Below are 13623 nucleotides of genomic sequence, written 5' to 3'. Positions count from 1 at the left end.
ATAAGTGTAACCTTCCTGAAGGTTCTTTTTCCTGTCCCCTGTGCACAGTGGTGAAATATTTTCCTATTTTAAAAGATTACATTTACAGAAGTAGTGGAGGTTTTTTGCCTATGATACAGATTAAGAACGGCTAAAAAAAACTCATTGGGTTGCCGTCTGCATATAAAACTAGTTGAGGCTTTTTTTTCCACTTTACTTAAATGGTTTTTCAAAGGATATTTCCAACACTTGGCTTATAACATTTTTGCAACATTTTTTGCTGCAGTTATTTATCTATTTAAACATCTCTGTCATATCTCCCCTTTCTTACCTTTCCTCCAAAGTATATAGATTGAGATCTTTAAGTCTCTCCCCATAAGCCTTATGACGAAGACCATGCACCATTTTAGCAGCCTTCCTCTGGACCGACTACATCCTTTTTATATCTTTTTGAAGGTGCGGCCTCCAGAATTGTAAATATTCTAACTGAGGTCTCACCAGAGTCTTATACAGGGGCATCAATACCTCATTTTTCCTACTGGTCATGCATCTCCCTATGCACCCTAGCATCCTTCTTGCTTTCGCCATCACCTTTTCATCCAGTTCAGCCACCTTAATTTGGAAAATGGAAAATGCAATTTTCTGGCAGCAGTGAAAATGGCATTAGAGCAGGATAGACCTGTGGGAGGGCGGGCTAAGACTATTTTTTTTTACCACAGCTTGGACCCCTAACAAAGGAAATTATCAACATGGGCTACCATTAAGGTGTGCTATTTTACTGTTAACCCCGGTTATTAGGACCTGTGCTAAAATAGGATGAGTTACAGCAAAACTAATATATTTCACATACAATCACACCCAAGTCCCATTCTTCTGTCATGCACTTAAGTTCTTCACTCCCTAAACTGTACCATTCCCTTGTGTTTTTGCAGCTTAAATGCATGACCTTGCATTTCTTAGCATTAAATTGTAGCTGCCAAATTTCAGACCATTCTTCAAGCTTCGCCAGGTCTTTCTTTATGTTATTCACAGCATCCTACACCATCCTGGATGTCTATTGCAGATTTTAGTATCATCCACAAAGAGGCAAATCTTACCTGACATCCCTGCAGCAATATCATTTATTAAAATGTTAGAAAGAACAGAACCTTGTGGCACACCACTGGTAGCATCCCTTTCCTCAAAGCGATCTCCATTGATCACTACCCTCTGTCACCTCCCACTCAACCATTTCTTGACCCAGTCCGTCACTTTGGGACCCATCCCGAGGGCACTCAGTTTATTTATTAGACATCTGTGTGGAACACTGTCAAAGGCTTTGCTAAAGTGTAAATACATCACATCTAGCGCACTCCCTCTATCCAATTCTCTGGTCACCAAGTCAAACAAAATGATCAGATTTGTCTGACAAGACCTACCTCTAGTGAATCCAGGTTGCCTCTGGTCCTGTAATCCACAGGATTCCAGAAACTTCACCATTCCCTGTTTTAAAAGCGTTTCCATTAATTTGCTTACCACAGATGTCAAACTTACCTGCTTGTAATTCCCTACATCTTCCTTACGTCCACTTTTGTGGAGAGGGACCATATCTGCCCTTCTCCAGTCCTCTAGTACCACTCCTGACTCTAGAGACTCATTGAAAAGATCAGTGATTCTATAAAATGTAGGTGCCTAGTCCAAAGCTAGTAGTTAAAAGTGGTTGTGTTTTTGAGTTAGGCATCATTGTGTGCCTAGGTTTTCACAGGCATTCAGGCCAAGAAAACCGTGGCATAAATAGGGTGGCCCTAAAGTTTTGACACCTAATGTCACTTAGGCATCCCTAAGTGTTATTCTATATAGTGCACCTATCTATTTATTTTAGGTATTTATATACCAGCTATCAAAGTAATCAAAGTGGTTTGCAATCAGATACTCAAGCATTTTCCCTATTTGTTCTGGTGGGCTCTCAATCTATCTAACATACCTGGGACAATGGAGGATTGACTTGCTTGCCCAGGGTTGCAAGGAGCAGTGTGAGATTTGAACCCAAAACCTCAGGGTGCCGAGGCTGTTGCTCTAATACTACGCCACTCCTTCCTCTTAGTGACACTAGTTGGAGCTAATTTTATAGGTGGCCTGTATAGAATCTGCCCCATGTGTGTAATTTTGTCATTAAGATAATTAGAAAATAGGGAACAGAATTTGAATCTACCCTATATTTACATTAATGTCTCTTCTGCTAAGTGTCATCAATCATGTGGTCTACAATGATCACATTTGCCCAGATTTTCTGGGACTGTTTTGCACATCGGTCTGTCTGAAAAATAACAATATTTTAATTAAATTAGAAAGCACTAGCCATTTAAAAAGGATAGTTTACAAGTTCTGCTGGTAGGTTTTAATAAATACCAAATAATTATTTTTCTGTCCATATTTTGCTTTCCAGAGCTTACCACAAGGTGTGCCTTCTTGGAGTGGTGTTCAGATTTATTGCATGCATCATATTTAACAAAGGCATTCCATCCAAGTGAATATCAAGTTACTTTATAATCAGTGCTTCAGTAACATGTGGTCACAGATTTTTTTCTAATTACTAAGCACTGTTTCACGATGTGCAACTTGAAGAGAGAGCAATATTCTTTCTGTTTCTTTCCAATTGCATATATTGAAATGTGTACATTTTAAGCCAAGTGAATGAACAATCTAAAATTGAAGCTATAGAGACTTCCTGCGCTTTGCCTTACCAGTAAACCATACCCCATTCTCATAAAATTGATTTTTTTAATGCCCATATTATAGGTCATTTGCAACATATACTGTTACTGATTTAGCTATGCGTAAACTATTCTACTCTCACAATTAAAATGACATTAAGGGCAAGTTGGCACTTTTCACTAGGAAATGATTTTGGCCCTCTTTTATTAAGCACGCACTATACGCTAACGCATGCATGTTAGTCTACGGATGCGTTAGCGTTTAGCGTGCACTAATTCGATTAGCGCACCTTAGTAAAAGAGGGGATTTGTCTTGCTCAAATTCTGTTTGATTAACCTTTAATATTGCAGAATGTGTTAATGTAAAAATAAGTCACATCTTTACAGTTTTCATAATGTTACAGCTCTAGCACTATTACTGCTAATGTTGACTAACAAAGGGGCTGCTACAGTCCAAAATATGTAGGTCTTTTGTTAGCTTTTTTTTTTTAAGATACTTTCATCTAACTTTTTTTTTTCGTAGTTTTCTTGAATATGGGGTCCTTTTCTTAAGGTGCGCTAACCAAATTAGTGCACGCTAAACGCTAAGCTGCCCCTAGGAATATAATGGATGCCTTAGCATTTAGCGTGCGCTAAATCGCTTAGCACACCTTAATAAAAGGACCCCTTAAGTTTGCAGAAATGATGAGAATTTCATATGGAAATCTGATACCGTTGACTATTCAGCAAGGATAATGCTCATGAGATTTGACGGCCAGCTTAAAGTGATATTTTAGGTGATATATTCTTTACCATGGCCATTTTAAATAATACATATATTTAACAATATAAGACCCCCCTCCCCCATTTAATAAGCTGCCCTAAGCGCTAAATGCTCCAACAGTTCTCCGATGCTCAAAGGAATTCTATGAGCGTTAGAGCAGTGTTGGGGCATTCAGTGCTCCGGGCCGTGGTAGAAACCTCTACCGTGGCTTAGTAAAAAAAAAAAAAAGGAGGGGGGATAAGTAATGATACTAGGGACTTCTTTTACTAAGCTGCAGTAAGCACAAGTGCATGCTTGGTGTCCTGCAGAAATTTCTGAATGAGCGTGTGCGTATCATGCTCCCCCCCAAAAAAATATATATTTTAAAAGTTTTATGATAGGGGTTGTGTCTGGAGAGGGGCGAAGAGTGGGAATTGTTGCGCTAATGAGCGCATCCACATTGCCGCATGCTAAATGATTAGCATGGGATTAGTAATGAACCCTTACCGCCTACAAAATAGGTGTCGGTAAGGGCTCACTTGCAAATTTTTGGTAAAGGCTACAAGCTAATGGCAACATTCGGAAAATGGAAAATGCAATTTTCTGGCAGCAGTGAACATGGCGTTAGCGCAGGAAAGACCTGTGGGAGGGCGGGCTAAGACTATTTTTTTTTAACCGCAGCTTGGACCCCCCTAACAAAGGAAATTATCAACATGGGCTACCATTAAGGTGCGCTATTTTACTGTTAACCCCGGTTATTAGTAACTAGGTCTCACTGCATAAAATGGGACCTGCGCTAAAATAGGATGAGTTACAGCAAAACTAATATGTTTCAATGGTAGCCCACATTAATAATGATGCCCCGGTATATAGAGATTAGTGGAGGAATAGTTCTGTATTTAGAGTACTGGGAAGTCTGTTTCTAATCCCATTGTGACCTTGGGTGAACCACTTAAACCTCTATTGCCTCAGATACAGACTTACATTGTGATCCCGCCAGGGAGAGAAAAATACCAAATGTACCTGATTGCAACTGTCCTTGAGTTACTATTGAAAGAAGTGAAAGCTAGATACAAGAAACAAGCAAATAACATATTATGGTTACCAAGCCAGGACTATCTATCTGGTCCTGCTGCTCAATAAACCTTAATGAAATGTAGGTTATCCAGATATCACCACTACCACTCAGCCCCAAACCCAGCCCAAATGAATGGATTGTATTGGGTTATTCAGACACATTTCCAACCATAAAATATCCATGGAATATATGAAAATGTACACACTGCAAAGTTACCTGTTCGCCAGCCGTCAGTGAACATGTACGTTCTTTTGAATATCAACCCAATAATTTTATAACTGGAGCTTATGCAGGGCATTAAACATTAGACAAGTGCATGGCTGGAGACTAATAGGGGCATTTTCAAAAAACCTGCCTAAGTTGGCACTTGGGCATCCTAATCGCCAGGATACCCGGTTCATAGACAACGGCGCGAAAGACAAAAGCGCGCGCCGACAATTGAGCGCAGTGCGGAGGTACGCGCCGCACAAAATTACAGTTTTTAGGGGCTCCGACGGGGTGTTTTGTTGGGGAACCCCCCCAGTTTACTTAATAGACATTGCGCCAGCGTTATGGGGGGCTTGGGGGGTTGTAACCCTCCACATTTTACTGTAAACTGAACTTTTTCCCTAAAAACAGGGAAAAAGTTAAGTTTTCAGTAAAATGTAGGGGGTTACAACCCCCCACAACGCGGCGCGATGTCTATTAAGTAAAGTGGGGGGTTCCCCCCCACACACCCCCGTCGGAGCCCTAAAAACAGTAATTTAGAGTGGCGCGCGCCTCCGCGCTGCGCTCAGTTGTCTGGGCGCGCCTTTGTCGTGGCGCGCTTTTGACCTGACACCGGATACCCAAGTGCCAATTTTCAACCCCATTTTCTGGACGTCTTAGCAGGACGTTTTCCCCGCTGTGTGTCCAGATTTCAAAGGGGCGTGTTTGGAGGCATTCTGTGGTTAGGCTTTAGGCAAGCTTAAACTAGAACGTCTTGCAATTATAATCGAACATTTTGCAGCTTGTCCTGGACTGAATTGAAACGTTTTGGGCTAGACCTGTTTTAGAAGCATCTTAAGTACTAAAAACGTACCCAAACTGACCAGATGACGACTAGAGAGATGAAGGGCTCCTTTTACTAAGGTGCGCTAGCGTTTTTAGCGCTACACGGCTAGAACTAACGCCAGCTCAATGCTGGCTATTCAGCGCGTGCTATTCTGCGCTTTAATGCCCTAACGCACCTTAGTAAAAGGAGCCCTGAGTACTGACCCACCCACCCTGCCAAATGGTTATAGACTCTCGCCCACCCCACAAAAGTCTGAATGAAATAGTACATACCTGTCTGTAGAACAGGAGCATCTGATATGGGAAAGCCTACTAGAGTAGCCAGGTGAGTGGGCTAGTGAACCATAAAGAGAAGGACCCAGACTCATAAGCCACTCTAACCACTACATTTACTGTATGATGGAAAATGTGAGGCCACCAAAACCATACTATACTGACATAGAAGTACTCCCTGCAGCCATAATGGCTATTGGGGTGGCAGACAGGTGGTTATAGTTTGGAGGAGTATTGGGAGACCCAGCCTAAATTATAATAGGGTTATGGTGAGATGTACATTAGAGAATGGCATGAGGATAAAATTTTCTCCATCCCCACAGGAACTCAATTTTGTCACGGTCTCTGTCCCTGCCCCATTCCTTTAAGCTCAGCCGTAACCACACAAACCTCAAAAACTTATGGACCTCTAGTAGCATTTCGTCACCGCTGAAGAGCAGGAGCAAGGATGACAAGAAAGTTATTAAAAAATGTATTTGGATTTAGTTCATTAGCTTTTCATTAGTAGCTCAAGGCAGAGTTAGAGGGGCCGCTGAAAAGTTCTCAGCCCAACCAAGAAGAGGATGATGTGGAGCCATGAAACTTAACAAGCTATTCCATACTTTTCTTGACACTTTTTGTTTCAATGATATGAAATGAAAGTGTCAAGAAAAATGTGGAATAACTTGTAAGTTTCATGGCTCCACATCATCCTCTTCAAGGTTCAAGGTTTATTAATATTTGATTTATTGCTGAATCTGTTTACAAAGCGATGTACATAAGCAAAAAAAGCATAAAATATAGAGATACAAATTAAAATTCAGTAACATCAAATTTAAGACAAGACAAACTTGAAATGGGAGAGAAAGAGGGCAAAGATTACATCTGTTATACATAGAAAAACAAATACGGGAAAAAAACATAAGGGAACGGGGGGGGGGTAGGTAAAAGATTGGTTGGGCTGAGAACTTTTCAGTGGCCCCTCGTACATTCAGGCACAGTAGGAATTTCCTTGTCCCCACGGAGCTTAATCAAGTTTGTATCTGAGCCAAAGGAGGAAAAATCTAAAGGAGCAGCGGCAGGAGGCCAACCTGGCTCTACTGGTTGTCAGCCTGTTGTTCCAACCACTAGGCTACTTTCCATCTTGGTAAAAAGGAGGGTTTTTCACTCAAGAATAAGGTTTATTTATTTTTCTCCCCAAGGTGCTCAGAACAGTTTACATGAAATTATTCATGTGGTCAAGGATTTTCCCCTGTCTGTCCTGTTGGGCTCACAATCTGTCTAATGTACCTTGGGCAATGGGGGGATTAAGTGATTTGCCCAAGGTCACAAGGAGTAGCATGGGTTTGAAGGCACAACCTCTGGGTACTAAGGCTGCAGCTTTAACCACTGCACCACACTCTCCTGCAACACTGTCCATGTGCGACAGTTTTCTAGACATCCTGTCTTTTTTATTTATTTAAAAGATTTCTCAACCGCCTACTCCTAGGCGGCTTTACAAATAGTAACATACATAAAATAGAACAAATAGGACTTGTACATGCATAAACCAGAATTAGTCAGAAACATCATTCATTGGAATGCTTCTATAAAAGATATGGTCTTGAGCATTTTCTTAAACTAATGAATATCAGACAGAGCTCTTTGCGGTCCAGTTAATTTGTTCCACAGAGTTACTCCTATGATGGAAATAGCCGAGGCTCTCGTATTCTCATAATGCACTTTTGAGAACGATACTTTGGGGAGGGGGGTAAAACATATTTTCCCACCAGTCTCTAAACTGTGACACCAAGGCCAATGCAGGCATTATAAATTGTGCCTGTACTGAACCCACATCTCATATTATTTCCTCACTAGCAATATGTATAATTACTCTGCTTCTAAATAGCAGCTCATGGTATGTATTTCTTTTTGGGTTGACCTCTGAATTTTAAAATTACATTAGTGAAAGATCAGGAGGGGACTTCAATTAATCCATACAATGGTCCAATATAATCATAAGTCCGGGAAAGTCTTATGCCATTTACCTAAGTTCTTTTAAGCAGTTTCTCAGAGGACAAACTGTTTTGGTAATTCAAATTATTTTTCTGTTTATCACAACTGTCAGGTCAAACTGAAGTATTTATCATATGCACATGCACGAATATAAAGAAAACTGTAGTTCTTTTAAAAAAATGTCTAAGGGCTCCTTTTACAGAGCTGTGGTAAAGGTTTCTGCCAAGGACCGGCAAGGTAAATGCTCCGATGCTCATGTTAATTCCGTGAGTGTTGGAACATTTACTTTGCTGGCCCGCAGTAGAAACCTTTGCTTGGTTTCGGTTTTGTAAAAGCCAGCATAAATTTGTTTTGCAATTCAAAATGAAATTCTGAAAAATTGTGTCAATTAAAAACAAAACGTAACACTGCAAAGGTTGGCCCAGACCCATGAGAACAGTTGCAAAATCTAAGTGTTCTTGAGCAGTTCATAATTTGAATTCACATCCAAGAATTCAGTTATATTTCATTGTAGTAAGTGCATAATCTGGTGGATCGCACATCCTGATAATTTTAAATTACTGTGAGAAATGATTGTACCGAAGAAAAGGTAGAACTGGCATGGTATATCACACATACCTCTTGGTCTGCTCATCTTCAACAGATGAATACAGACTATAAAAATTCAAAAATTAAAGGAACAGACTGAGAATATGTATCCATAATGTGAATGAATTATAAGAAACTTTTGTAGTAGAGTTTCTCATACATTATTCTTAAAATACCACTGGAATCCTGATCAGAGTAGTATAAAGTGCCGTACATTCCAGTTTCAACTTTCACAATTTAGGGCTCCTTTTACAAAGCTGCAATAGAGGTTTCTACCACGAGGCCAGCAAGGTAAGAACATAAGAATTGCCATACTTGGACAGACAGAAGGTCCATCAAGCCCTCTTTCCAACAGTGGCCAAGTCAGGTCCCAAATGTTCCGATGCTCATAGGACTTCTGTGAGCGTCGTAGCATTTACCTTGTTGGCCCACGGTAAAACCTCTACTGCAGCCTTGTCAAAGCCAGCTTTAAAAAAGCTGGAAAATTAAGAAATGGATTGTATATTTAACAACAGATTCTCAGGAAAAACTTGTAGACATCTGGAGCACAAAAAGAAAGCATTTTATGATCTATTATTATGGGTATATTATATAAGTAGCAAGTGGTATCATCTTAAAACATAAGGAAATAATTATATGGCAGTTCAGAACAATTTGCTGCTTTGAATAACATGCCCACACAATATTGTAAAATATATTTGGTTAGTACATTTTGATAGATCAAAGCATAACATATAAATAAAAAAATTTGAGACTAGCAGAGTCAGTGAGGCAGTAACTGATGCTGTCACCAGAATTTGGAGATAGATTGTGTTAAGACCAGAGATAAGGGAAGAATAAAAAAAACCATGCTTATAATCCTATTAAACTTTTGAAATCCTCATCCTATTGAAGAAATGACCTTGATTTGATCAAGATAAAGTCAATAAGGTAGATGCCTAGCCTAAAGTGCATTTTCTGCCCCCGATGGATTGAATCACTGCTACAGTGCTTTCATCCCTAGATAAAAATAGCTAAAAGGACCTTGGAAATGATAATAACAGGGAATGCTGAATATAAATAAGGACTTTGAATGCAAAACTTGGGAGTTTTAAGCTGTTCATTGAGGCCCATATTCTGTAAACGGTGCCTTAACTTAGGTGCTGGTAGGTGCCCTACCGGAGCCTAAGCTAAGTGCAAAATGACATTTAAAAGACCTTTTAAAAGAATGTTCATGGTTCCTACCAGCACCTTAAAAAAGGGCACCATAATCATGGCCACGGAGGTGCTTTTTTTGACTCCTAACACCACTGTAGGCGTAGCTAATCCAAGAAGTGACTGTAAAGCACCTCCATAGGCGTGATTCACGTCAAAGGTACACGCCGGAAATGTAGGTCTTGAAAACCCTGGCCTATAGTTCTGGCACCTGCTTTTAAAATGGCCGCTGAGAGTGGTGCTGTTTAGAGAATCCAGGCACGAGAGTATAGTTATCTATAGCTCTGAAAATTTCCTTCTCAGGGAGGCAAGTTAAGAAACATTATTTTACCAGTAACTCGTACAATTTTAGCACAGGTCTTGTTTTAAACAATGAGACCTAGGGCTCCTTTTACAATGCTGCGATAGTGTTTTTAGCGCACGCGGAATTTTAGCATGTGCTAAACCTGCGCTACGTGGCTAGAACTAACACCAGCTCAATGCTGGCATTAGTGTCTAGCTATCGCAGCTTTGTAAAAGGAGCCCCTAGTTACTAATAACTAAGGTTTACAATGAAATAAGATGTCTGTAACAGTAGTCGAAATTGAAACCTCCCTCCCCCCTTAGCCCCCACCTCCATCTCCCGAGAAGGAAATTTGCAAAGCTATTTGGATTTGGAATTTTTTAGTCACCTTTTCAAATCTGAGCTCAAAGTGAGTTACAATGAAGTACAGAATATGTATTCCTTCCCTAAAAGACTTAAACCTGAGGCAAAGGTCATTTGCCCATGTTCACAAAGAGTCTCAGTGGAGGAAGTAGGATTTGAGCCCTGGCTTTTCTGGTTTTCAGCCCGCTGCTTTAACCAGAGTTATATGAAAATTGTTCTTCTCAGAACCGTCTCATTGGAGGATTGCCCAGTGGTGTCTTTAGATCAGGAAATGAAACCATTCATAGTGGAATTTCTAACTGAACGCTTGCCATATGATTACCCTACTCTCCAGTGGCTCACTGGTTGAGCTGCTGCCTCTGCACCCAGAGGTTGTGAGATTAAATCCCAGTGCTGCTCCTTGTGACCCTGGGCACATCACGTAATCCTCCAGTGCCCACCACTTTGAATGTCAGCTTTGAAATGCCAAAGCGACAAAAAAGGCAGTATACAAGTCCCCATTCCTTTTCCCTTCGCACTCTTGGCCGTCCAAATAAATAGTAGCTGCAAATTACATTAGCACTTTTATCATGCAAACTTGTATAGTTTCTCTCCAAAAAGTAGTTACAAACTTTGATTGATAAAAATATCCATGTGATTTACAACTACGCTCCCTGATAATTCTGCTTTATGGAATATGTGAGAAGGTGATTACTGTATATGGAAAACAACAGTGAAGACAGCAAATTTGAAACTGAGGATGGCCAAGAAGAAGAGAATTATGTCAGTTAGTGAAAGAGTAAAAATGTGTAAGCTGTGGTATTTTCAATAAAAAAGGTAAAGATTAAAAAAAAAAAGTGAGGGTATCTCTACAGCAGCAGTGTCATCAAAGTGGCATGCAGATGAAAGGCAAATCTACCTAAAGATGAGGCTTAAGACATGGTGAACAGTAAAATTCATAAAAGCAGGTGGTTAACACCCATTTTGATGATACCATATTTGCTATTATCTAGAATTCTTAAACTACATGGCATAAGTCTAAATGTTCAATTTGGCAAGATATAAAGGAGTGTACATGCCTCTTAAGGATTGTGTTTGTAGTCAACGTGGCTCATTCTCCTTTTGAATTGCTTGTTCTTGTTGGCTTTTCTTTTTCTCTTGACATGCAGAATCTAGAGGAAACTAAAATTAATCACATCTAGGTAGTGCTCTCCCTCTCTAAACAGCAAATCAGTTTATTACACAGACCAGAGATCTGTAGATAGGAGTCTAATCAAATTCAAACTCATTAGAAAGCTCTTTACGAACATGTGCAGATAGCACAAGCCTTGTTCGAAGATCTCACTTATACTTACTTTTAAACTTTCAAGGTCCAAAGAGAGAGAGAGAAAAAAAGAAAAATTAAACAATTTTGGGAATTTTAATCCCTTTCTCAGAAACTAAATATATAGCTTTGATCTGTGTACTCCTGATATCTCCTTTGTTCATTAATGAACAATGTTCTCTGTCATTTTGTGTGGAATGGTTGAAAAGTGTGCTGTGACATACAAACTGTTCAATCTTAAATTTGAGCAGGTTTGAAAAGGCTTTGTAGAAGAATTGTTGCATTAATATGAGGGTTCTTAAAAAAGTTTCCGCACTTTAATATTTTCCTGGGGAATGGTTGGGGCAGGAGAAGTAGTAAGAGGGTGTGCCGTAGAATGTCATGTTACTAGTCAGTCAGGCAAAACAGAGCGATTATGTGGAAAAGTGATGTAATTTGCTTTTGAGATACGTGTATTTAATAAATAGTGTTTTAAAAAATAAAAGTGTGGAAACGTTTTGAAGATCCCTTGTGAGAACTTCTGATTGTATATAAACTCCACAGATAATCTCTCCGACGTACGTATTCATCTGTTGCTGAGAAAGCATTTTGATTGCATTTTCCCCCAAAATAAAGTAGAATTTTTCTTCATTCTGATTAAATAAAGATATGATGAGATTCAAAATATTTGTACACTAAACAAACAGAACAGTGGAAACAAAGATGACATGCAAATATAGAAGTTTATTCTTTGAATAGAAAGACCCGACACGAGTCATGTATCGACCTAATGGACTGCCTCAGGAATCCAGACGAATCATCTCAATTCTTATGTTCTTATGACAAGCAACAGAGGAATTATTGATATACACCCAAACACTTGATTGGCAACCTGAAAGTGAGTATATGAAGAACAATTTGTTGTTGAGCTCTAGTGGTGGCTGCGATGAGCTTCATCACATCCACCATTGTAACTCGACAATATGTTGTTTTTCATATACCGACATTCAGGTTGCAACTTGCCAATCAAGTTTTTCGATGTGCTCATCAATATTTCATCTTTTCTTTGTCTTCCATATTCAATATATTGAGACCATTTTTGGGACCCCTGAGACATGCCATTAGTCGAAGCATGTGTCATGTCGGATATTTCTATTCAAAGAATAAACTTCTATATTTGCACGCCATTTTTGTCTCCTCCATTTGGTTTGTTTGGATTCTCCTGCGGAGAAGTGGTTCTTCCTTTTCCTTTTTCTGTTCCCCCTTTGTGCACTGACATAATCTCTTTATATTTCACAGTACACTCAACAATAACAACATCACTCGACTCTCAGTGGCAAGTTTCAACCATATGCCAAAACTACGAACCTTGTGAGTATTCATTACTTGATTTTTTAATGTATTCCTTTCTTCCTTTTCAGCATCTCCATAAAAATTCCTAGATAAATAGAACCATCTTTTTTGAAGAACATTTGTGAGACTTCTGAGGGAAACCCTTGAGGGATTGGGACAGTATACTAAACTTAACTGTGCGACCTCTGCATGACAGATACATTTTAAATTTGAGAAATAATGTATTTGCCTTTTCTGTAAGTCAGACGTTACTTAAGATGTCGAATGAATCTTTGACCAACTGTCATATATGATAAATGGGAAATCTTTATGCTCTAATTACTGCACTGCAAGCAGACCTAATTAAACTTAACTGGCTCTCTAGCAGTCTTAGCAACATAAAATTAACTTTCCGGACTGAGCCCTGTGCTCTAATGTTCATTATTGTTATTTGGTTAGGATTGAGCACATCGAGTAAAAAGGGGTTCAAATGATATTACAGTGTCATGGACAATGCTGGAAGTAAGGCTTTGATTTATCATTGTAGATGTCTTTTTCTGTAGTTTGAGAAAACATAAAAGTCAGTCTGAGGCAATTTACCTAATTTAGTGAATACTTTGTCTGATATTTTATTAATGGCAAAGTGCTTTTTGGCTCTTGGAAGGAAGCCATGATCTTGTGTCCCTGCCAACACAGAGGCGACTAACTTAATTCCTTCACTCACTGCCATTTGCGTCTTTTAATTTCAAGCATTGCATTCAGCATGGGTCCCAAGGGGCCAGAGAGAGCTAATCCCCTTTTCTGTGATTA

General features: G+C 39.5%; 1 protein-coding gene across 1 annotated transcript in view; it reads left to right on the top strand.

Moving 5' to 3' along the window:
- Nucleotides 1-13623, top strand: part of SLIT2 (slit guidance ligand 2) — an 846763-nt gene that overhangs the window by 579654 nt on the left and 253486 nt on the right. The window contains exon 7 of the mRNA XM_033948663.1: nucleotides 12781-12852. Within this exon, the coding sequence (XP_033804554.1) occupies nucleotides 12781-12852 (72 nt within the window). The remainder of the gene's footprint in view (nucleotides 1-12780; nucleotides 12853-13623) is intronic.

The sequence above is a fragment of the Geotrypetes seraphini genome, chromosome 1, assembly GCF_902459505.1.
Source record: "Geotrypetes seraphini chromosome 1, aGeoSer1.1, whole genome shotgun sequence".
Taxonomy (NCBI): Eukaryota; Metazoa; Chordata; class Amphibia; order Gymnophiona; family Dermophiidae; genus Geotrypetes; species Geotrypetes seraphini.
The sequence above is the reverse complement of the archived record's forward strand: the minus strand, read 5'-3'. Positions and strand labels throughout refer to the sequence as shown.